This window comes from Orycteropus afer, unplaced genomic scaffold (assembly GCF_000298275.1).
Source record: "Orycteropus afer afer isolate SDZICR_OR568_19922 unplaced genomic scaffold, OryAfe1.0 scaffold00460, whole genome shotgun sequence".
In the NCBI taxonomy this organism is placed as follows: domain Eukaryota; kingdom Metazoa; phylum Chordata; class Mammalia; order Tubulidentata; family Orycteropodidae; genus Orycteropus; species Orycteropus afer.
Genome location: NW_006922047.1, coordinates 2,116,768 through 2,140,819, shown reverse-complemented (window position 1 = coordinate 2,140,819; position 24,052 = coordinate 2,116,768). Strand labels below are relative to the sequence as shown.

Here is a 24,052-nt window from a genome sequence, read left to right as displayed (position 1 = left end):
ACACACACACATACACATACATACACACATATGTCAGAAGGCTGGCGGTTCAAACCCACCAGCTATTCCTCGGAAGGAAGATGGGGCAATCCTACTTCCGTAGTGATACTGCCTCGGAAACCCAAGAAGGGGTCTCTATGAGTCGGGGCTGACTCGATGGCACATAACAACAGCAACATATATATATAAAACAGATGAGATGGGAAGTGTTAAGCAGGGAGTGATGTTTAAAAAGACCATTCTGGCTGTCAGCAGAATCAAAGGAATATACTTGTGTCTCTCCAGTGATGTCTGTATGTCTGTGTGTCTGTGTTTTGACCCAACAGTGAGCCAGGCACTGACCAGGACCAAGCAGAGCCAAATCCCTGCCCTTGAGGGGCCAACAGCAATAACATAGGAATGATAAAAATGTAGCAAATCAAGAGATAAATAGATCAGGAGAAAGCAAGGCAGGGGCAAAGCATAGTGAGTGAGGCATCTGTGTTCAGGGGAGGCCTCCTGGAGGAGGTGATATTTAAGCCAAGACTTAAAGGAAGAGGCACAATCCATAAAGATGTGTCCCCAGCAGAGGGAGCAGCCAGTGCAAAGGCCCGGAGGTGGGAGCACACCTGGCTTGTTCAGGATCATCAAGGATGACGGTGCAGCTAGAGAGGAGTGTGGGAGAAGCAGCGGAGAGGAGGGGAGGGCAGGGAGATGACAGGACAGAGCAGACGGGGCCTCCCGGGCAGAAGCGAGGACTCTTGGTCATTCAGCCTGAGTGAGGTGGGAGCCCTGGACAGAGGAGGGACATGACTTGACTCAGGTTGTAATAGGCTCCTTCTGCCACATCCGCGTCTGTGTCACTGTCCACATCTGAGTCTGCCGCTGTCTGCCTGTCTGTCACCAACAGTCCCAACCTGGGCCTGGGGACCCAAGGGATCAGGCCCTGACACTGGCTTTGCCTGTGGGCCCACCAGCCCTGGGAGTCCCAGCCCGGGGTCCCTAGCTGTCGGTGCACCGCGTGGCTCTGACCAGCCCGCCCCTCCCCGCAGTCTTCCTGCTCCTCTCAGGAGCGCCTGCACCAGCTGCCCTACCAGCCCACGGTGGACGAACTCCACTTCCTGTCCAAACACTTCGGCAGTACCGAGAGCATCACCGACGAGGATGGCGGCCGCCGCTCCCCGGCGGTGCGGCCCCGCTCGCGGAGCCTCAGGTGGGCCAGGATCCCCCTCCAAACTGGCAGTCTGGGGGCTGCTGTACTGAGAGACCCTTGTCCCCATTGATAAATTGGGCTTGCAACAGGGCGGGTGACGGTTAGACATGGGAGGACTGGACAGGGTGTCCTTCTCTCCCTGCAGCCCCGGGCGCTCCCCCTCCTCCTACGACAATGAGATCGTGATGATGAACCATGTCTACAAGGAGAGGTTCCCGAAGGTGAGGCCGGGTGGTCCGGGCTTCAGCGCGCCTGAGCTCCGCCCGCCCCCTGGCGGCCGACGCCGGCACCGCGCCTGCTTCTGTCTCTCCCGCAGGCCACGGCGCAGATGGAGGAGAAGCTTCGAGACTTCACCCGCGCCTATGAGCCTGACAGCGTGCTGCCGCTGGCCGACGGCGTCCTCAGCTTCATCCACCACCAGATCATCGAGCTGGCCCGGGATTGCCTGGCCAAGTCCCGCGACGGCCTCATCACCACCGTCTATTTCTACGAATTGCAGGAGAACCTGGAGAAGCTCCTGCAGGACGTGAGTGCATGTCAGGCGTTGCGCCCTCAAATCAGTCCCAGACCCCCCATGCTCCCCACATCCATTCACAAAGCATCGACCAGGGGCTGGTCTGGAGGTGAGGACTCGGTGGTGGACCGGGAGGACGTGTTCCCGCCCTAAGTCTAACAGGGGAAACAGGAGTTCTGCCTAGCACAGTGCGTAAGGCATTTGACTGCTAAACAGAAGGCTGGCGGTTCAAACCCACCAGCAACTCCTCGGAAGGAAGGTTGGGCAATCTACTTCCGTAGTGATATTGCCTCGGAAACCCAAGGAGGGGTCACTATGAGTCGGAGACTGCTCGACGGCAGTGAGTTTGGTTTGTTTTTTTCCCTTCTTCAGAGGAGCTCTGGTGGCATAGTGGTTAAAGCATTCGGCTGCTAACCAAAAGGTCAACGACTCATCCCCCAGCAGATCCGCTGGGAGAAAGATGAGGCAGTCTGCTTCCGCAAAGATTTACAGCCTTGGAAACCCTATAGGTCAGTTCTACTCTGTCCCGTAGGGTCGCTGTGAGTCGGACTAGACTTGATGGCAGTGGTTGTTGGTGGTGGTGGTGGCCCTTCCTTCAGATCTTTACTGGAAGGTCTCTTCTCAGTGTGGCCTCCTACACACCCCCTCCCATTTCAAAATTTTCTGCTACACTCGTTGCCCACTTTCTCTTTATTTCCCTCCTTAGCATTTCACGTGGTCTGTCATGCTGTGTATGTTTGCTTCTTATTTGTCACTCCCCTGGAATGTCAAAGGGGGGAGACGTAGAGGGGAAGGTCTTTGTCTGCCATGTCCCTGGTGTTCTGCTCAGCACACAGTAGGTGCTTAATACACGAACGAATGAAATTAAAGGAGCTAATGTCCCCATACAGGCCAATGATAATGGATTGCCTACTGTGTGTTGGACACCATGCAGAGTATATGGCAGTGAACAAAACAGATACAAGTGCCTACTCTGATAGGGCTGACATGGGAGTGGGGCGGGCAGACAAGAAACGTGGGAGCCAATCAAGAAATTGCATGGTTTATTTCAGCTGATGCTAAGGGCTTTGAAGTAAGTAGAATGATGTGGTCTCAGAATGTTACGGGCGCCCTTGTAAAGTCCAGGATGCCTCCCTGGAGGAGAGGACATTAAAATTAGGACAAGAATAATGAGGAAGTGGCAGCTATGAGAAAAGTTGGGGGAGAGTGCAAACCAGGAGGAACAACCTGTGTAAAGATCCTGAGGTAGGAAGGTGGGCTGGGAAATTCCAGGAACACAGAAGCCATGAGGCTGGACCACTGTGAGGGGATGGGGTCAGAGAAGGCTGCAGGAGCGAGAGTATTGGGCTTCCGGCCCCAGACCTGTAGCCCAGACCTGCAGGGCAGCACATTAGTCTCAGTCCTAGGTTTGAGATCCATAGAAGTTGAGAGTGCAGACTTCAGCCAGCCTGGGTTTGCGTCCTGACTTATAACTTACTTGCTGTTTGCCTTTGCCAAGTCACTTAACCTCTCTGTGACTTAGTCCTTCTACTGTCAAAAGGAGATTCACTCATTCATAAATTCCACAAGCGTTTATCAAGCACCTACTGTGGACCCAGTTCTGATAGTGTAGTGATTAAAGCATTCTACTGCTAACTCTAATACCGGTGGCTCAAACCCACCAGCCAGTTGCTCCATGGGAGAAAGATGAGGCAGTCTGCTTCTGTGAAGATTTACAGCCTTGGAAACCCTCTAGGGCAGTTCTCCTCTGTTCTAAAGGGTCACTGTGTTTCCAGCCAAACAAAGTACAGGCATGTGAGTTAAACATTTACCTCAAGTAGACACACGCCCTGGAGAGAACAATCATGGGAGAAGGAAGGGCTGCTTATGCACAGGGAGATAGCTCAGGGTGCAGAAGAGTATGAAGGGATGGACACTGGGAGGAGGTAACTATGGGGAGGAAGTGGGAGGGGAGCTGCTGCATTGTAAATTTTGGTCAATGACATGAGACAAAGTATATGTGAACTGCTGTATGAAAAGTGAATTTACTCTGTAAATCTTCACCCAAATCCTAAAAAAAAAAAAAAGGGGTCGCTGTGAATTGGAATTGACTTGATGGTAGTGGGTAGGTGGACCCAGAATTGTAGAAACTGGGGAATCAGATGGAAATAAAGCTAACAAAAATCCCTGTCCTTGGGGCGGGGGAGCAGAGAAGGGAAGCAATAGGTATCAGGGCCAGGGCTGGGGTGAGGCAGGTGATTTTTTTTTTTTTCCAGAGCATTACAATAGTTGAAAAGATACTGAAAATTAGGTGTAATCAAGCCACAGTATTAAAAAAGAAAAGAAAAAAGAATTTGCTGTTGTTCAACTAGCCTGGCTTTAGTGGAAACAAACTCATCAATAATGTATTTATTAAAGCCATTAACTATTTAAAAATACATTAAAACACATAGACTAGATTATAGTTTTCCTGCTTCCTCAGCATGGCCCTGTTGGACCCTGTCTTTATGTAAAATTTCGATATTTTATTTATCATGACGGTTTTTTTTTTTTTTCTGCATTAATTAGGATTTTTAAAAGCATTGCATTAGTTGTCTCCATGACTGAAGTTTTTCTTTAAATTGTGATTTGGGTGAAAGTTTACCAAGTAAATAATTTTCTATTCAACAGTTCATACACATTTTGTTTCATGATATTGTTTGTTTGTTGTTGTTGTTGTTATGTGCTGTCAAGTCGGACCCAACTCATAGCGACCCCTCCTTGGGTTTCCGAAGCAGTATCACTATGGAAGTAGATTGCCCCATCTTCCTTTCGAAGAGTGGCTGGTGGGTTTGAACTGCCAGCCTCCTGGTTAGCAGTCAAGTGCCTTAGACACTATGCTACCAGAGCTCCTCATGATATTGTTTGCAATCCCCATAATGTAATGGCTCTTTTCCCACTTCCTCCCTGTGGTTACCTCTTCCCTGTGTCCTTCTTTCCTATGCATTCCTGCCGCTGAGTTATCTACCTGTGCAAACACTGCCCTCCTGATCTCACATGATTGATTGGTCTAAGAAGTATACCTACCTGGTGTAAATGTTCACCCTATATACCTGTCTGTTGTTTGACTAGAAGACACAGGAGTGAGTTCAGTTCCAGGCCCAAATGGTGACTAGGGCCATAGTCTTGGAGGTTTCTCTATCAGACCGGTAAGCCTGGTCTTTTTCATGATTTTGAGTTTTGTTCCGTATTTTTCTTACATTCTATCCAGGATCTCCTACACTGATCCCTTTCCAAATGGTTGACAGTGATAGCCAGGCATCATCTAGTTCTTCTGGTCTCAGGGTCATATAGGCTGAGGTTCGCATGTTCCACTAGTCCTTTGGACTAATTGTTTCTATGTGTCTTTGGTTTTCTTCTTCTTTGCTCCAGAGAAGGAGAGACCAGTTGTTGCATCTTAGATTTCCGCTCTCAAGCTTTTAAGACCCCAGTCACTATGCACCAAAGTAGGATGTAGAACAATGTTTTTGTGTAGTATGTTGTGCCAACTGATCTTGATGTCCCCCATGATCAAGACGACTGTGTGTTTGGATGCACTCGCTGGCCTCACACTGTCCCGGCCCTGATAGGCATGATTTGTTGTTGTTGTTGTTTGTTTGTTATGTGCCGTCGAGTTGGACCCGACTCATAGCGACCCCTCCTTGGGTTTCTGAGGCAGTATCACTACGGAAGTAGATTGCCTCATCTTCCTTCCGAGGAGTGGTTGGTGGGTTTGAACCGCTAGCCTTCTGGTTAGCAGTCAAATGCCTTAGACGCTACGCTACCAGAGCTAGCTTCTTAGAAGGGGTGTTGTGTGACATAAAAAGGAAAAGTTACAGAAGGGAAATGGTGATTGAGGGAGCCACCAGGAGGTGGGTGCAGGCTTAGGTTGGCGTGGGGGAGTCAAGGCAGGCCTCGGAGGAAGGGGCTTCTGAACAGAGACCTGAAGGAAGTGAGCAGGGGAGCCCTGTGGGGATCTGAGAGCAGAGCCTGCCAGGCAGAGAGATATAGGACTGTTCTGAAGATGGATTGAATGAGTTGGTACATGGAAGGGTTAAGCCAGTGTTTGCTATAATAATAATTGTTACTTTACTTTGCGGCCTGGACCTCACTTTTCTCCCCTGGGAAATGGGACAACAGCAGTGGCACTTCGTGGCTTGGGAGCGGGGTCTGACTGCGTCTGGGTGCCCGTGAGCCCATTCCTCCTGTGCCCCCGCTGCAGGCCTACGAGCGCTCGGAGAGCTTGGAGGTGGCCTTCGTCACTCAGCTGGTGAAGAAATTGCTTATAATCATCTCACGCCCCGCGAGGCTGCTAGAGTGCCTGGTGAGGGGCCGGGCGTGGGCGGGGGGGCTGGCAGGGGCCCCTCAGAGCGTGCTGCCAGCTCACCCCTGCCCTGCCTCAGGAATTCAATCCTGAGGAGTTTTACCACCTGCTGGAGGCAGCTGAGGGCCATGCCAAGGAGGGCCACCTTGTCAAGACGGACATCCCCCGTTACATCATCCACCAGCTTGGCCTCACCCGCGACCCTTTCCCAGGTGCCAGTGGGCGGGGGCAAGGGGGACTGTGGGGAGGTAGACAAGACTCTAGCCCCTGGCTCACTGTCAGTCCCTTCCTAGACGTGGTACATCTGGAAGAACAGGATAGCGGCGGCTCCAACACACCTGAGCAGGACGACCTCTCGGAGGTAAGGCCAAGGAGTCCTCAGCACTCTGGCTCCCGGGCAGCCGACCAGGCCTGGGCTTCACATGCTGGCTCTGTCCCTCAGACTATGCGGTACTCGGCTCTCAGTCCACCACTCTGAGCCTCGGTTTTCCCATCTGTAAAATGGGGTTAATAATAGCTCTTCTTGCATGGAATTGGTGTGGGTGTTTGATGAAATATATATAACATAAAAACTTACCATTGGAAGTGTATAGTCCAGCATGTTTGGTATTTTATAGTATCATATAACCATCACCAGAAAGTTCCAGAACTTTTTCATCACTCCAAAAGGAAACCCCATACCCATGAAGCAGTCACCCTCAGTTCCACGCCCCACCCCACCCCACCCCAGTCCCTGGCACCCACAAGTATGTCTGTGTATGGATTTGCCTGTTCTGAACATTTCATTTAAATAGAATCCTACAATATGTGATCTTTTGTGTCTGGCTTTGTTCACTTAGCATAATTTTTCTTTCTTTCTTTCTTTTTTTTTTTTTTTTTTGAGATTCAGCCATGTTGTGGCATATAAGACTTTCATTCCTTTTTTTTTTTTTTTTAAATTGTGATTTGGGTGAAAGTTTATAGAGCAAATTCATTTTCCATACAGCAGTTCGTACACATTTTGTTTTGTGTTCTTGACTGCAATCCCCACACTGTAACAGCTCTCTTCCCACTTCCTCCCTGTGGTTACCTCTTCCCTGTGTCCTTCCCTCCCATGCACTCCTGCCCCCTGAACTATCTCCCTGTGCAAACACTGCCCTTCTGTTCTCCAATGATTAATCATTCCAAGGAGTGTGTCTACTTATATGTTTTTTTAAGACTAAATATTCTGTTAAGTAAAGGTGCTACATTTTGTGTGTCTGCTCATTCCTTGATGGACATTTGGGTTGTTTCTACTTTTTGGCTGTTGTGAATAGTGCTACTATGTATATTTACGTACAGTGCTTGTCTGAGTGCCTGTTGTTTCGGTTCCTTCAGGGAATAGTGAGGAGTGCAGGTACTGGGTAATTCTGTGTTTAACTTGCTGGGGAACCCAGCATGGGGCTTTGAGTGGATTGACTGTCATCACGTGTGTCACCAACTCAGCTTGGTGAAAGTGACCACAGGTCCCCCCCACGGGCCAACAATACTTTGGTGGGGGTTCCAGATGTCTAGTGCAGGCTGCCTGCCATAACGCTCACATATGTGCTTTCTCTGGACTGCCTGGTGTTTTTCTTTTTTTTTAAATTGGAGGCAAAATGTAAAAATCAGAAGATTTTGTCTTAAGAGCTGTGTTTGGGACTTCTGTTCAGAAATTGGAAGGTCTGGCAACACTGCGGTGGAGCTGATTGGCACTCTTTGGGGTTGCCCTGTGAGATGGGGTGGCTGTCCCCCAGTTTCCTGAGCCCCCACTTAGCCTTCCGGGCCTCTGAAGGCCTTGAGTTTATGACTTTTGTTTTACTGTCTGTGTAGTCACACACGTATACGTACACATCTCTCCTTCATACGCATGGTTGAAAAGACTCTCACCATCCATGCCATCTGTTTAATTTTTTGAATAGGTAATGGAATGACATGACTCAAATGTCTAAAACTCTCAAAAGGTTTTTATCTCTAATTGATGCTTGTAGGATTCTACATAATTCCATTCAATCAAACTTGTTAATTGAGTGACTCAAATCTTTCATATCCTTATTCAGTTTTCTCCCCCTGGTTGATCTAATAGTTACTGTGAGATACATGTTAAATCCTTGTTTTGAGCAATTTCTTCCTGTAATTCTGTCTATTTTTGGGTCAGATCTTTTAGTCTACATTCTTAGGCTTATACAAATCCACTGTTTTATCATAGGTAGATTTTGTGTGTATGTGTGTGTAATCTTTATGTTGTCGCTGGGTGGTGTAAATGGTTAAACACTTGACTACTAGCCAAAAGTTTGGCAGTTCAAACCTTTTCAGAGTCCCCTTGGAAGACAGGTCTGGTCATCTGCTTGTGAAATGTCCCAGCCTTGAAAACCCTATGGAGCGGTTCCACTCACACACATGGCCCACCACGGGTTAGAATTGACTCAAAAGCAACTAACAACAAAAACAATATTTATGTAATATATGTCTTTGTCCCTAATAAAATAAAAATAATTTGCCAAAAAGAGATAGAGTGAAAAATCTTAACTCTCATCTTTGTTCCCCACTGCCCTATAGTCCCCACATATCATTAGATATTTATGTTTTTCCCACTTGCTTTACACAAAGGGTAGCATACCGTAATGCTGTCTACTGTATTTTCTACTCAATAGAATCTTTTGGAAATCTTTCTGAATCGGTGCAGAGAGTACCCTTTCTTCTTAACAATGGCACAGGATGCTTTAAACAGATGCCCACATGCGCTTATTTCACCAACTTCCTGTAGATGGACACATGAATTGTTGCAGATTTTATAGTCAGCAAGGTTGTACCTATGTCATTTTTCCCATGGGCATGCGTATCTGTATTGTGAATTAGAAGGTGAAATGGCTGTATCTAATAATACATGTGTATATATTTCCAAAGAGCCTTGCATAGGGGATGTACCAATTTGCACTCCCAACAGCAAAGTATTATTTGTTGTTGTTATATGCCGTCAAGTTGGACCCAACTCATAGCAACCCCTCCTTGGGTTTCTGAGGCGGTATCACTATGAAAGTAGATTGGCCAACCTTCTTTCTGAGGAGTGGCTGGTGGGTTTGAACCGCCAGCCTTCTGGTTAGTTACTAGAGCTCCCATAGCAAGGTAAAGTGTCTATTTCCCCAAATCATTGGCCACAGAATATGTCAACTTTTGTACTTGATGCCAGTCTTTTGGGTGAAAAAATGGTATCTGGGGGTAGGTAGCTCTGGTAGCATAGTGCCTAAAGGCATTTGACTGCTAACCAGAAGGCTGGTGGTTCAAACCCACTCCTCAGAAGGAAGATTGGGCAATCTACTTCCGTAGTGATACCACCTTAGAAACCCAAGGAGTGGTCGCTAAGGGTTGGAGTCAGATCCAACTCGATGGCAGTGAGTTTGGTTTGTTTTTGGTTGGAGTAGTTTTAATTTGCCTTTCTGTCATATGTGAGGAAGCATCTTCTTACAAATGATATATTGCTCACATCTTTTGCCCATTGTTTTCTCTTCTGCTGTTACTGATTTCTGCGAGTTCTTCCTACAGTGTGTTAGGGAGATTTTCCATTTTATAGACTTCCTGCCATCTTTCCTAATAGAAAGAAACTACGAATACAGCTTCAGAGTCAGACAGTCTTGGGCTGAAGTCTTGATCTCGATCTCCTTCGCTGTGGCACTTGCAAGGACCCACCTTTTCCGCACCTCAGTTTTCTTGTGTGTGAAATGAAATGAGGACAGGCTCAGCCTTATGATGGTGCTGATGACTTCTGTCTTCCTCCTTCAGGGTCGTAGCACCGCCACCAAGGCCAAGAAGCCTCCTGGGGAGAACGACTTTGAGACCATCAAGCTCATAAGCAATGGTGCCTACGGGTGAGCCACCCGGGGCTCTGGCGGGGGGCGGGGGGCGGAGGCCGGGTGTCTTGGAGGTGACGACCGGTCCCCGCTCTCTCCCCCTGCAGTGCTGTCTACCTGGTGCGGCACCGCGACACGCGGCAGCGCTTTGCTATGAAGAAGATCAACAAGCAGAACCTGATTCTGCGCAACCAGATCCAGCAGGCCTTCGTGGAGCGCGACATCCTCACCTTCGCCGAGAACCCGTTTGTGGTTGGCATGTTCTGCTCCTTTGAGACCCGGCGCCACCTCTGCATGGTCATGGAATATGTGGAAGGTGTGGCTGCCCCCCAGCTTACAGAGAAGATAGGGGTGCACGCTGGGTGGGGCTATTGGATGGCCTGCTTGGTCCCAGTCTCCACCCATGGAGCCATATTTACTATCCACCCCAGAGCTCTGGTAGCACAGTACCTAAGGCACTTGACTGCTAACCAGAAGGCTGGAGGTTCAAACCCATCAGCCACTCCTCAGAAGGAAGATTGGGCAATCTACTTCTGTAGTGATTTGTTGTTGTTGTTGTTATGTGCCATCGAGTCAGCCCTGACTCATAGCGACCCCTCCTTGGGTTTCCGAGGCAGTATCACTACGGAAGTACGATTGCCCAACCTTCCGATACTGCCTCAGAAACCCAGGGAGAGGTCTCTATGAGTCTGGGCCGACTCCACGGCACATAACAACAACACCACCCATATGTTTAGCCAGTATTTATCTGTCTATTCTTTGGTCTGTCAGTTCCACCCATTTATTTACCCAGCTATCTATTTATCTCACTTCTTTTTGTCCAAGGATAGATGCACTCATTCAAATATCCCTCCTTCCATCCATTCATTTCTTTATCCATTTCCTCACCCGTTCATTCATTTGTCCTTCTGTCCTATTTGATTCATCTATCAGCTGATACATCTATTCATCTGTCCATCTATCTTCCCATCCATCTTTTGGCATATTTCCCCATTCTTTCATCATCTGTTTATCCATCCATCCATTTGTCATCCATAGTTTTATCCATTCCACATCTATCTTATCCACATATATGTTCATCCATTCATCCATGGTCATCCACCAGTTTACGTACCCATCTTTGTATCCATCTCACTATCAATCTATATATTTTCACCTGTTTTTCATCCACTTCTGCATCCATCTATCCATCCCCGCATGCATGTATTCATCCAAATAGTACCCTACCCATCACCCAAACACACGCGTATTGTGGCTCTCAGGGCATGCACATGATCTCATGGGACTATAGCTATTTTGCTTCCTAGCTTTAGTCAACTACCCCTCACCAAATGTCTCCTGATTGTCTCCCTCATGCCACATGCCGGGCTAAGTGCTGGTGGCACAGTGGGGTCCCAGACAGGTACACCTCTCCCTCATAGAGGTTACATTTCTGGTCTTTGTAGACAGACCATAAACAAGCAAAAGAAGACCAGTTTGTTTCATGTAGTAAATAGCAGCCGAGACCATAAGGTGCAAGAGAAAATGATAATGCAGTGACAGGGGGCTTCCCCAAGCCTGGACTATATCAGGAAGGGGGAACGCTAAGTCTCTGAGGTGTCTGGATTTGGAGGAGCATCCAGAAGCCAATGGAGCTGGAGCCAGGTGAACAAGAGGAAGGATGGGGAGAGAGAGGGGCAGAGAGAGGGCGAGACTGAGTGTGCAGGCCCTGGAAGGGTCCAGAATGGCTTTGGGATTCATTCTGAGTTTAGCAGGAAGCCACTGGGGGATGTTAAGTAGAACTGACATGGTCTGATTTATGTTTTTAGAATTTCCATTTGGCTGCAGGGAGACCAGGGCAAGGATGACCATGTGAGTCAGGACCAGTGGTGATGGGTGATGGCAAAGGAGGTGGAGAGAAGGGGGCAGAATCGGGACCTCTCTGGTGGGTTGAGCACATAATAGGTGATCCGTCAGTGCCTCTCCTGAGCATGGCCCAGTCCAATATCGTCTGGAAGACAACTCAGCTTAGTTCTCAACATAAGTGTGTATCAGAATTACCTGGGGCTATGGCCAAATACAGATCCCTGGCCCCACATCAGGAGCTCTGGTGGCGTAGTGCCTAAGGCATTTGACAGCTCACCGGCGAAGGCTGGTGGTTCAAACCCATGAGCCACTCCTCAGAAGGAAGGTTGGCCAATCTACTTCCGTAGTGATACCACCTCAGAAACCCAAGGAGGGGTCACTATGAGTCGGGTCTGACTCCACAGCAGTGAGTTTGGTTTCGTTTTGGGCCCCACACCCAGAGATTCTGAAACCCAGCTAAATCTGGGTCAAGCAGAAAGAAAGAAGGGAGGAAGGAAGGAATTGCACATGTGATTGAAAAATCATTCACCTTCAGGAATAGCTGTATCTAGGTGCCCAACACATGTCATCAGGAATCTGTCTCCATCTCTCGGCTCTGCTGTCCCCTGTGTAGGTGGCCCTCTAGACAGGCCCTGATGTAAAAGTGCCACCCAGCAGCTCTCTGCTTAACATCATGCCAGTTTGGTAAATCTTGTGGAAAAGTGCTGGTCTGTCCCCAAAGTCCAAGGGCTGACTCACTGGATCAGCTTGGATTACATGCTGACTGACCCACTTTATGTGGAAAGAAATCAGACCCTTTTTAAGAAAAAAAAAAAAAGGAATTGATGTTGGTGAGACAAAAGTACAAAGATGCATTAGAATAACTCTGGTGGGAGCTAGGAATTTGCATTTTAAGACTCTTCAGCCCTCAAGGTTCAGATGCCAGGAGGTTGCAGGCTGCACTCCCAGATGTAGTCAATTAGCAGGCAAGCTGTGGTCCGGAGCAGACTGGTGTTCAAACCTCATATCTACCATCACTCCCTGCGCAACCCAACCACTTGTCAAGCCTCAGTCCCCCTGGGTGTAAAATAGGTTAATCACACTGACGTGGGGAGATGAATAAGAGGGTGAGAGAAGCTTGGCAGAGGACAGCTCTCTGCGTGACCTGGGGAGAGGGAGGCCACTCTGAGCCTCAGTTGGCCTTATCTGTGACATGGGCACAGACTAGCGGCTGCTCTGTGCATGTCAAGTGCTCAGCTCTGGGCCTGGGGACCCTCCCTCTTCACAAGGGCCTGCTCGCTCACCTGCAGGCGGGGACTGCGCCACCCTGCTGAAGAATATCGGGGCGCTGCCCGTGGAGATGGCTCGCATGTACTTCGCCGAGACGGTGCTGGCGCTGGAGTACTTGCATAACTATGGCATCGTGCACCGCGACCTCAAGCCTGACAAGTGAGCCTTGACACTTTCCATCAGTCGGTGCCCTTGGGAAGCCCTGATGAGCAGGGCCGGGGGGCAATGCCGGACGAGCTCCCCTCTGAGCCCCGGACCTGTGTCTGCAGCCTCCTCATCACCTCCATGGGTCACATCAAGCTGACGGATTTCGGCCTCTCCAGGATGGGCCTCATGAGCCTCACGACCAACCTGTACGAAGGCCACATTGAGAAGGACGTCCGCGAGTTCCTGGACAAACAGGTATGTGTGCGGGTGTGGGGGTCCCCGCGGGTGGAGTGATCCAGCAGGACCGTGGGGCCAAGGGCCTCATGGGGGGCGCAGCATCCGCTTGAGGGCCCTCCTACGGCCAGGGCGCAGGCTGACGGCCTGCCCCCAGGTGTGCGGGACCCCTGAGTACATCGCCCCCGAGGTCATCCTGCGCCAGGGTTACGGCAAGCCGGTGGACTGGTGGGCCATGGGCATCATCCTCTACGAGTTCCTGGTGGGCTGTGTGCCCTTCTTTGGAGACACCCCTGAAGAGCTCTTTGGACAGGTCATCAGTGGTACGTGCCTCTGCGGTGGGTGGGTGGGAGCATGGGGGCTGGGCCTACCTAGGGCCCTGGGGACTTTAATGACCCCCCAGCCTCATCCTTGCCCTGCAGATGACATTTTGTGGCCCGAGGGGGATGAGGCCCTGCCCACAGACGCCCAGCTCCTGATATCCAGCCTCCTGCAGACCAACCCTCTGGTCAGGCTTGGGGCAGGTAAGGGGCCTCCTGTGCAGAGGGGCTGAGAGCTGAGGGCCCGGGGCTTCTGGTGGTTGTCGGGGTCCATAACTGCACACCCAGCCTGGACTTTGAGTGCTATGGCCTGCTGCAAAGACAGGAGGGGGAGACTGAGCTCTCTGGCTGAAATTCACTCTCTCCGGGCCCCCTGCCCAGGAGGTGCCTTTGAAGTAAAGCAACACAGCTTCTTCCGAGACCTGGACTGGACAGGGCTGCTGAGGCAGAAGGCGGAGTTCATCCCCCACTTGGAGTCTGAGGATGACACGAGCTACTTCGACAGTGAGTGGGGACAGAGGCAAGACCTGGATGCAGGGTGGGATCAGGGAGAGGTACCCTGGGGTAAGGCCTGGGTCAGAAATGAGACCAGACTCCTGTGGTGGAGGTGACGGGCTGAGATTGCGTTGGGGGCGTGGCCTGCTCCGGTGGTGGAACAAGATGGGCGGACCAGGTTTGGGGGCGGGACTCTGTCTGAGATGTAAGTAAGAAATGAGATTAGGATAGATTGGGTCCTAGACAAGGGCAAGTTCTAAGTTTGGGCCTGGGTCTGGGCCTGGAGCCACGTTAGGACCTAGAATGTAGCAGAGACTTGGGCTGGCCTGTGGTGGCCAGGGTGAAGAGCATTGGAGGCAGGATCTGGGGTGTAGCCTCACTGGAGGCTGAGCTGGAACCTCGCGAGAGCTCCCCGCAACCCCGCCGGCTGGAGCGGGAACCCAGTTTAGGGCGGGGCCTCCGTCAGATCCGAGAATGAGGCAGAGGTGTGGCCTGGCTTGCTGGCCAGGCTTGAACCCAAAAGGGGGTCTGGTGGAGTGTGATCTGAGGTCTGGTCTGGCCCCCGTCTCTTGAGTTCACAACTCACACTCTCCCCAGCCCGCTCGGACAGGTATCACCACGTGAACTCGTATGATGAGGATGACACGACCGAGGAGGAGCCCGTGGAGATCCGCCAGTTCTCCTCCTGCTCCCCGCGCTTCAGCAAGGTGGGCCCTTGTAGGGCTTGGGGAGGCCTGAGTAGGGCTGGAGTTAGCGGGCAAGACCTGGACAGAGGAGGGACTGGCGGAGGAGCACTGGCGGAGGAGGCCGGTCTGGAATGGGGCAGGGCCGAAGGCACTGTCAGGAGCAGGGTTCCGGGCACCCAACGTCTTAGACTGGGCAGGTTCCTGAGGGAGCGAAGGTCTAAGAGTGTTGAGGTCTGGGGGAGGCAGGGCGGGGAATCTGTGACAGGCCTTTAGCACTGACTGGAATCTAAGGGGAACCTGGACACTTGTGGATAGGAGGCCCACGGGAGGACGGAGCTAGTTCTGGGTTGGGCGGGGTCAGGTCTTGGGATGAAGAGACTGAGCCGCGGGGGCGGGGCTTCGGCTTGGGCGTGGCCTGGGCGAAGGCGCGGGAAGGCCGGCCAAGATCTTGCTTTGAGGAGGAGCTTGTCGTGGGGGCGTGGCCTAGCCTGGGTGAGGGCAGATCTAATTGGAGGGGTCTGGGAGAGGGCGGGGCTGGTGGGAGACCAGATTGGTCCCTGCTTGTGCAGGGTACCGCCAGAATGGTGCAGGGCCTAACATATTGTGAGCTGAGCTGAACTGAGCGAGGCCGGCCTTGGACGGAAAGAGTGTGGATAGAGCGGGTTTGGACTTGGGAAGCTGATGGGTCCAGGAGAGAAGACTGCACCTGAGCTATCCTTGCCTATCCTCACAATCTTTGCAGGTGTACAGCAGTATGGAGCAGCTGTCGCAGCACGAGCCCAAGACCCCAGTGACTGCGGCGGGGAGCAGCAAGCGGGAGTCAAGCGCCAAGGGTCCGGAGGAGAAGGTGGCCGGCAAGCGTGAAGGGCTGGGTGGCCTGACCCTGCGCGAGAAGACTTGGAGAGGGGGCTCCCCGGAGATGTGAGCAGGGGTGGCGCTGGTCGGGGGCGGGACCGAAGGGGCAGAACTTCTCTAACCACACCCTCATTGTGCAGCAAGCGCTTCTCGGCTTCTGAGGCTAGCTTTCTGGAGGGAGAGGCCAGCCCCCCACTAGGCGCACGCCGCCGCTTCTCAGCCTTGCTAGAGCCCAGCCGTTTCAGCTCCCCTCAAGAGGATGAGGATGAGGCGCGGTTGCGCAGGCCTCCCCGGCCCAGCTCTGACCCTCCCTGCTCGCTGGATGCACGAGCTCCAAAGGAGGTGGCTCCAGGAGACAGCACCCTCAGCTCCGGGGATCCTGAGGCCAGTAAGTGCCCCCTTGTTCCACCTTCCCCAATTCTCCGGTGTCCATATATTGCGTATTCCATAAGGTACTGTAAATGCAGACTCTCATTTAACCTTCACACTCCAACCTGGAAGTCTCAACAATGAAAGGAACACTTTTTCCCCCCATGCCAGGGTCAGACCATCAACACCTGTATTTGAGACCTTCTCTGTATCAGAAGCTGTGCTGAATGCATGTTATCTGCATTCATGAAAGGCACAGTGCAGTAGTGGAGTGAAGTGGGAAAGGATTCCAGGCAGAGGGAACAACATGTGGAAAGGCCTTGGCCTTGGCCTGGCCTCTGACCCATATGTTTTTTGTTGCAGCTGATCGCACACGCCCTGGAGACCTCTGCCCACCCCTGAAAGATGGCGACCCATCAGCCCCTAGAGCTACCAATGACCTGGTTCTTCGCCGGGCCCGGCACCAACAGCTGTCAGGCGATCCCACAGTGGAGAAGCGGCCTTCTCGAACCGGGGGCAAAGTGATCAAGTCAGCCTCAGCCACTGCCTTGTCTGTCATGATTCCTGCAGGTGACACAGGGCCCCAGCTAGTAGGGGAGGGGGTGTTCTGCTTGAGCCTGGACTGGCCAATAAAAAAACTGCATATCCCCCCTCCACAGTGATTGGTTCAAGGATGGACTAATGAGAGTCTGCCCTGGGACATCTTACACGGGAGGTCTGTAACTTGTTGGCCCTGGCACCTGACCATAGTTTGTATCTGCAGTGGACCCGCATGGCAGCTCACCCCTGGCCAGCCCCATGTCCCCAAGATCTCTGTCCTCCAACCCATCCTCACGGGACTCCTCGCCCAGCCGGGACTACTCACCAGCTGTCAGTGGGCTTCGCTCCCCCATCACCATCCAACGCTCTGGCAAGAAGTATGGCTTCACACTGCGTGCCATCCGCGTCTACATGGGGGACTCAGATGTCTACAGTGTCCACCACATTGTCTGGGTGAGCAGTCATGGGTGGGGCCGCATCCTGGACTTTGTGAGGGGAGAGAAGGAGCCACCAGGGATGAAGGAAAACATGCACCCTAGAGCCAGGCATCATGGGTGAGAATCATCTGTACAATGGGGACAGTAATTACAATTCATAGGATGTTGAGAGATTACACTGCATGTGGACCTAGGTGTTTGACACATGAACTTTGAACATTTTCTTTGTTACCAATGCTATTAACCCTGCCCTGTGGGGTGCTCCATCTCCAGCATGTAGAAGAGGGGGGCCCAGCCCAGGAGGCAGGGCTCTGTGCTGGGGACTTGATCACCCACGTGAATGGAGAGTCTGTGCACGGCATGGTGCATCCTGAGGTTGTGGAGCTGATCCTTAAGGTGAGTTGGGGGGGGGGGCGCAGTGAGAGGGTGGGGCCGATCCTGGGGCCCTGGAGCTTCCTGAGAAGCCTGCATATTCCCCACCCCCTGCTGCCCACAGAGCGGCAACAAGGTGGCAGTGACCACAACGCCCTTTGAGAATACCTCCATCCGCATCGGCCCCGCACGGCGCAGCAGCTACAAGGCCAAGATGGCTCGGAGGAACAAGCGGCCCTCTGCCAAGGAGGGCCAGGAGAGGTGGGCAGCAACAAGTATGGTAGACCAGGCTATCGACAGAATGAATCTGTGTCTGGGAGCAGTGGATGGGGCTAAGTTAGGACCTGCCCAAGTGAGAAAAGGAGAAGTGTGCAAAGTGTCCAGGGCCACTGAGTGAAAAGCAAAGACAAGAAGACAGGAAAGTGAGAGAAACCAGGAAAGGAAGCTGCACCTGGATTCTAGACTGGGAGAAAAAGATTGTGGTAGTGTCTAGGGCAGGTGGGCGAGCCCAGCAGTTGATGACTGAGTCCACACTGGGATGGAGGGCCCATGCCAGACTGGTGATTCTACCCTGCTAGATGTGTTTAGACTGGATGCATCCCATTGCCATGGAGTTGATTCTGACACATAGTGATGCTATAAGAGGGTAGAACTTTGTGGAGCAGACTGCTTCCTCTTTTTCCCTGTGGAGCCGCAGGTGGGTTTGAACTACCAATGTTTTGGTTAGCAGCTGAATGCTGAATCACTGCACCACCAAAACTCCTTTCTGTAATCATAGGAGAAAGGCTTTGTATCTGGAATGAGTGAACCAGCTGGGACTGGACCAACTGAAATAATTTCTTCCTTAATAGGAGGAACTAGGAAGGATGGGTGTCTCCAAGAGAACGTTCAGTATTGCTAAGTGGTTTTGACCTGGGAAATGAGTGGGTGGGTTTGGCCTGGGAAATGAGTGGGTGGGGATTTGAGTGAGAGGAGCCAGACAGAACTGAACCAAATGCATTTCTTCCTGCCCTGAGTGAGTTGTAGCTGGTGAGGGAGGGGCTAGGAGAGGTTGATTCTGTTTTGATGGGTGTTTCCACTCTGAACTGGGCGTGGCCAGAAAGCGGTGGGTGGAGCTCAAGTGGGAGGAGCTAAGCTGGGCTGAGCTAAGCAAAGTTCTTCCTGTCTTGATAGATGTGTTGTAGCTGGAGAGGGAGGGGCTAGGAGGAGTGGGCGGTTCCAGGAGCTGTTGGGAGGACTTAAAGTGGGAGAAGCGGGGAGTTCTGGAGTCTGGTGAAGGTTAGGTGGTCCTTCCCATCCTGTTCCACCAGCAAAAAGCGTAGCTCCCTCTTCCGGAAGATCACGAAGCAGTCGAACCTGCTGCACACTAGCCGCTCGCTGTCATCTTTGAACCGCTCACTGTCGTCCAGCGACAGCCTCCCAGGCTCACCCACGCATGGGCTGCCCGCGCGCTCGCCCACGCACAGCTACCGTTCCACGCCTGACTCTGCCTACCTAGGTAGCATCTGCGCCTGCGCGGGGGCACAACCGGGCGGGCGGGCTGGCTGGCATGTGTCCGGCGTCCGCGACACCCTGTCTCGCCCGTAGGCGCCTCGTCACAGAGCAGTTCGCCAGCCTCAAGCACACCCAACTCGCCAGCGTCGTCGGCGTCGCACCATATCCGGCCCAGCACGCTGCACGGCCTCTCCCCGAAGCTGCATCGCCAGTACCGCTCCGCACGCTGCAAGTCCGCCGGCAACATCCCGCTGTCGCCGCTAGCCCACACGCCCTCCCCGACGCAGGCGTCGCCGCCGCCTCTGCCAGGCCACACGGTGGGCAGCTCGCACACGACGCAGAGCTTCCCTGCCAAGCTGCACTCGTCGCCGCCCGTCGTGCGCCCGCGCCCCAAGAGCGCAGAGCCCCCGCGCTCGCCACTCCTCAAGCGCGTACAGTCGGCAGAGAAGTTGGGAGCCTCGCTGGGCGCAGACAAGAAGGGCGCGCTGCGCAAACACAGCCTCGAGGTGGGCCATCCGGATTTCCGCAAGGACTTCCATGGCGAGCTAGCGCTGCATAGCCTCGCTGAATCCGACGGTGAGACGCCCCCTGTGGAGGGGCCTGGTGCATCCCGGCAAGTGGCTGTCCGCCGCCTGGGTCGCCAGGAGTCGCCCTTGAGCCTGGGCGCGGACCCGCTGCTGCCCGAGGGAACTCCCAGGCCCTTGGCGTCAAGCAAGGAGGAGTCCCCAGGTGGCCCTGAGGCCTGTACCCCGCCCCGCGTGACGACCCCGGGGGGTCGGACCCTGGAGCGGGACTCCAGCAGCACGCGGCATCAGAGCGTGCAGACTGAAGACGGCTCGGGAGGGGCGGCCAGGGGTGTGGCTAAGGCCGCACTAAGCCCAGTGCAAGAGCATGAGACTGGACGACGCAGCAGCTCCGGCGAGGTGGGCACACCCCCGGTGCCCATCGTCGTGGAACCCGCCCGGCCCGGGGCCAAGGCTGAGGCTTCCCAGCCGCCAGGCACGGACTCCAGGGGGTTGCAGCAACCAGTGCCCCTGGTGCCTCCAGTGCCTGAGGCCCCCCGAGGCCGAGAGCCCTGGGTGCTGGAGGTGGTGGAGGAGCGGACCACGCTGAGCACACCTCGCTCCAAGCCCGCCTCCCCCAAGCTCTCCCCGGAACCCCAGACCTCTGCCCCAGCACCATCCAAGAATGTGCCCAGCAGCACAGGCTCCCCAGCCCCACCCACTTCCCTCCCAGTTCCAGGGGCTAAGCCCGAGGTGGGGCTGTCCTCTCGGTGCCCTGGTGAAGCTGTACCCCCTCCAGGCCTGACCAAAAAAGGAGCGCCCTGCCCAGCACCCCCAGGCCCATAGCCAAGGGGCCTCTGGCCCTGTGCTGTACAGCTACCTGTATACATATGTACACATATAAATAAAGTGTGTCAGTGCTGCGTGACCGTTCTGGGGCTCACCCTCCCCTCCCCTGGCATGATCCTCACGTGTCTCATCCCCTGTCCTCCTGTGTTTGTTGAAGGCGGAACTCCAGTCTTGTGTGGAGATCTGGGCCCTTCCTGTGGTTCCACTTCCAGCTTCCCCAACATAACAGCTGGGCTGCAACACCATTAAGTCCCAATGTCTGCCTAAAGAAAAGGCCGGCAGCTCTGCCCACCAGTTTTCTTTATTCAGTCATCCTGAGAGCCAAGCGTTATGGTTCCTCCCATTTTGTAGATGAGAAGATTGAGTGGCAGAAAGATCAAAGCACATAATTAAGTTCACACAATTAAGATTCTGAGATTTAAACTGACTTCCAAACTGGTTGGTGTACGAGCCTAAGCTCTTACGTGCTCGGTTGGATTTCCTGGAGAGAAGGCTCTGTTCTCCCTCCAGGGTACCTCAAAACCAAAACCCGTTGCCATTGTTGAGTCAATTCTGACTCATAAGGACCCTACAGAACAGAGCAAAACTGTCCCATAGTTTTCCAAGGGTGTGATTTCTGTGGAAGCAGAATGCCACATCTCCCGCAGAGTGGCTGGTGGGTTTGAATCACCAGCTTTTCAGTTAGCAGCTGAGTGCTTAAGCACTGCACCATCAGGGACCCCCACAGGGTTCCCAGGCCTTCACCAATGGCTGGAAGGCCTTCCAGAGAGCAGGCAGCTGTGTACAGAGTGTGCCCCCACCACGATGTTCCTCTCTTAGGTTCCGATTCAGGTCACCCACGCAGGCCCAGGGTCCTTTTGGGGCCACACACCACTTGGAGTGGTCTTCTGTGGTACTGAAGGTTGGCCCAGCTGGCCCAGGGAAGGCTATCTCGGTCACATCCAGCACCTCCTGAGCACCTGAGCAGTTGGAGTGCAGAATGCCAGCAGATTTGTGCCAGAATTGGACCTGCAGGTCACTGCCAAGGGCTGCTGCCAGCCAACCAGAGTACAGGTCTGCAAAGGATGGAAAGAAGGCATTGGCACTGTCAGGGCCACTGCTAGATACTGGGGCTAGCCACTTCCTCTCTCTCTGCTCAGTTTCCTCAACTGTCAATTCTTAAAAACCAAAACCAAACTCACTGCCTTCGAGTCAGATCTGACTCATAGGGGCCCTTCCTAGGGTTTCCAAGGCAGCATCTCTATGAAAGTAGATTGCCCAATATTCCTTTCGAGGAGTGGCTGGTAGGTTTGAACCACCAGCCTTCTGGTTAGCAGTCAAATGCCTTAGGCACTATGCCACCAGAGCTCCCATTAACATGAATAGCTTTTCCTAAACACTTTATAGGCATCACTTCATTGAAGAATCACAACAATCCTGTATCAGTAGCCCCATTTTTTAGATGAATAAACTGAGGCTCAGGATCAATAACAGAACCAGAACCCAAGATTTGAACTCAGTTCTGTCAGTCCCTTGCTTCTCATGTGATTATGGCTCCCAAAGAGGGCCAGTCTTTATCCTTGGTCTGCTCTCAGTCACAAACCAAACATACACTTTACAGAACAAGGGTTTCCCAACCCCAGAGCTCACCATCTCCAAAGTTCCCAAACTTGGCAAAGCTCTGGAAGGTGGCCCCTGCCCGTGATGTGAGTGTTACACTGCTGTTCCAGGGTCCTTTGCGAACATGGTGGCCCTCGACCACCTCCTCCAGTTCAGGAAATTTCTGGGCAAAGGCCCCTTGCAGCTTGTAGTCATACACCAGGGGGTAGGTGTAGGTCAGCTGCCTGCCTAGTGGCAGGGCAAAGAAGAAGACAGGAGGGCTGCTTAGCCTCTGGCTCTGGAGTCAGGGACTCCCCCTGCCTCCCTGTTTCTACTCACCAATCCTCAGGAACTGGGCAAAGGGGAAGGACACACAGAGCAGGGTCTGGCCGTAGTCTTCAGCACTAGGAGGCCAGCTATATGCAGCAGAGGAGGCAGGTGGAGGGAAGCGCGGAACACTGTGGACCAACCAGAAGCCCCCTTCTTGGTCCAGGAGAAGCACTCCTGAACCAGAAGAATGGGATGAGTGAAGCCCTTAAAGGCATCCCAACAACACACCTGTGATTCAAAATGCCCTCAGTTTACAGGGGTTTTGGAGAGGGTGTAGACAGTGTCAGGACCACAGCTTAGCTCAGTGTCTTCAGCCATCAATTTTCACCGTCCAGAGGAACGACAAAGTTAACATAAAACGAAGGCATAAACCTCTAAGGCCTGAAAGAGCAGGTCTCCACGCCAGTAAGGGGTCAGTTGGAGAAAATTCGTGGGAAAACCATGAGCTCCTCCCCAACTCCCGACCCAGGCCTCACCCTTTGTGTGTCCGCGGCTGGAAGAGTCCCCAGCCCCGCTGGCTTTAGGCGGCTGGTCGTTGTAGAGCAGGAAAGCGAGCTGAGAGGATGGACGGGGGCAACGTGAAGGCTCCCCGCTAGGCGGCGCCCACCCTGGAGTCCCACCCTACATCGGTCCCTGTGCCCCTGCACCTGGCTGGCGTTGTTTCGGTACAGCGGCTGCAGGCTGCGCCCCACGGCTCCCGCCGAGCTGTTGATGGACCCCGCACCATCGCGCCAGCCTCCCGAGTCCGCGTCCAGGTACTTGTACCTCAGCCCGCTCCCGGCCGCGTCCCCGGACCCGCTGTGGGCCGGCAGCTTGTAGACGACGAACCTGAAGGTTGGGGAGCGCAGAGAAGTGGGGACGGGAAGCCTGGCCCCTCACCCTGCGGCACAGGAATCCCGGAGGTCCCCGGACGCCGCGCCAGGGATAGGGGAGACGGTCGGCGCCTGCGCCCTCACCAGTCCACAGGCTGCCCCGAGTCCCCGTAGCAGGTCAGGGCCCCGACTGGGACGCCCAGCAGCACTGCCAGGAGCAGCAGGCGCAGCGCCGCCATGGGGGAATCTGCCTCGTGACCTCAAGGTGCCGGGTCAGCAGCTGGGCCGGCCGGGCCCGCCCCGGTGCGGCTCTCACTTCTCTAAAATCGCCTGGGAACCCGGGCCCGAGTTTCTAGAGGTTGAAAACTCCACCCCAGAGACCAGACGCAGAGGTTTGAAAAGACTGTCCTGCTTTCCCCAGGTGCGAACTTTTTAGACAGGCCCCACCCCACAGCCCGCCCACGACCAGGCAGTTGTGGGACCATCTCAGTCTCCCCGCAGACTCAGTCCTAGATAGATAGGCTCCACCCTCTGTGTCCCTCTCCCCAGATTACTCCCGCTTCCGGTCTGCCTGTCGGTGGCCCGACTCCAACTCAGCTCCTAGCCAATTACAGCTCACGCCCCTCCCTCGGTCCCGCCTCCCATTCGGACTTGAGTCCTACCTCCCTGAGTTCCACCTCAGACTCTTCGGTTTGCACTTGTTTTGGTTCACCCTACCTCTGCGCTTGCAGGCACAAGTTTGAAATTTTTCCTTTCGTGCCTTACAACGCGGGGGCCCTTTGTGACCTTTGCTCTCTTAAGGGGAGTTTGCTTTCTTGATTCTCCCCCTTTTCGTTATGCACGTTTCTCTAGATACCCCTGAGCTAGGGGTTACTCTGAATTACAGCCAGGCAAGGGTTACTGGGGCTTTGGATCCCGGATTGAGGTTCTCTTTAAAGACGTGAAAGTGTCTCTGTGCATGTGTCAGGCAGGAGACAAAGACCATGGTGGGGAGGAGTGGCAAGGTATTAAGTGAGGGGTGTCACAGGGGTTTAGGTGCTCAGAG

The 24,052-nt window shown here is 53.3% G+C and overlaps 2 protein-coding genes across 2 annotated transcripts in view; one reads left to right on the top strand and one right to left on the bottom strand.

The window, feature by feature from the left end:
* The window catches only part of MAST1 (microtubule associated serine/threonine kinase 1), a 26,407-nt gene extending 6,123 nt beyond the window's left edge, over positions 1-20,284 (top strand). Inside the window, exons 5-26 of the mRNA XM_007954400.2 lie at positions 1,032-1,192; positions 1,338-1,413; positions 1,509-1,718; positions 5,926-6,027; positions 6,107-6,239; positions 6,321-6,388; positions 9,805-9,890; positions 9,980-10,188; positions 13,007-13,145; positions 13,256-13,388; positions 13,525-13,690; positions 13,790-13,891; positions 14,069-14,191; positions 14,780-14,889; positions 15,611-15,789; positions 15,864-16,111; positions 16,456-16,662; positions 16,856-17,085; positions 17,343-17,465; positions 17,566-17,702; positions 18,752-18,939; positions 19,029-20,284. Coding sequence (XP_007952591.1) covers positions 1,032-1,192; positions 1,338-1,413; positions 1,509-1,718; positions 5,926-6,027; positions 6,107-6,239; positions 6,321-6,388; positions 9,805-9,890; positions 9,980-10,188; positions 13,007-13,145; positions 13,256-13,388; positions 13,525-13,690; positions 13,790-13,891; positions 14,069-14,191; positions 14,780-14,889; positions 15,611-15,789; positions 15,864-16,111; positions 16,456-16,662; positions 16,856-17,085; positions 17,343-17,465; positions 17,566-17,702; positions 18,752-18,939; positions 19,029-20,284 — 4,386 coding nt within the window. The remainder of the gene's footprint in view (positions 1-1,031; positions 1,193-1,337; positions 1,414-1,508; positions 1,719-5,925; positions 6,028-6,106; positions 6,240-6,320; positions 6,389-9,804; positions 9,891-9,979; positions 10,189-13,006; positions 13,146-13,255; positions 13,389-13,524; positions 13,691-13,789; positions 13,892-14,068; positions 14,192-14,779; positions 14,890-15,610; positions 15,790-15,863; positions 16,112-16,455; positions 16,663-16,855; positions 17,086-17,342; positions 17,466-17,565; positions 17,703-18,751; positions 18,940-19,028) is intronic.
* Positions 20,285-20,998: 714 nt separating this feature from the next.
* DNASE2 (deoxyribonuclease 2, lysosomal) lies at positions 20,999-23,246 on the bottom strand. The gene is made up of 6 exons (XM_007954433.1): positions 23,152-23,246; positions 22,843-23,023; positions 22,672-22,750; positions 22,205-22,369; positions 21,917-22,114; positions 20,999-21,342 (listed from the first exon to the last, which is right to left on the bottom strand). The coding sequence occupies exons 1-6, from the start codon at positions 23,244-23,246 to the stop codon at positions 20,999-21,001; spliced, it is 1,062 nt and encodes a 353-aa protein (XP_007952624.1).
* Positions 23,247-24,052: the final 806 nt, after the last annotated feature.

Excerpts from the sequence above, each read along its gene's own strand:
- DNASE2 (XM_007954433.1), bottom strand. The coding sequence starts at position 23,246 with ATGGCGGCGCTGCGCCTGCTGCTCCTGGCAGTGCTGCTGGGCGTCCCA. Across the intron at positions 23,024-23,151 it reads TCGGGGCAGCCTGTGGACTG|GTTCGTCGTCTACAAGCTGC; the intron begins GTGAGGGCGCAG and ends CCCAACCTTCAG. Across the intron at positions 22,370-22,671 it reads CAGCCGCGGACACACAAAGG|GAGTGCTTCTCCTGGACCAA; the intron begins GTGAGGCCTGGG and ends CTTCTGGTTCAG.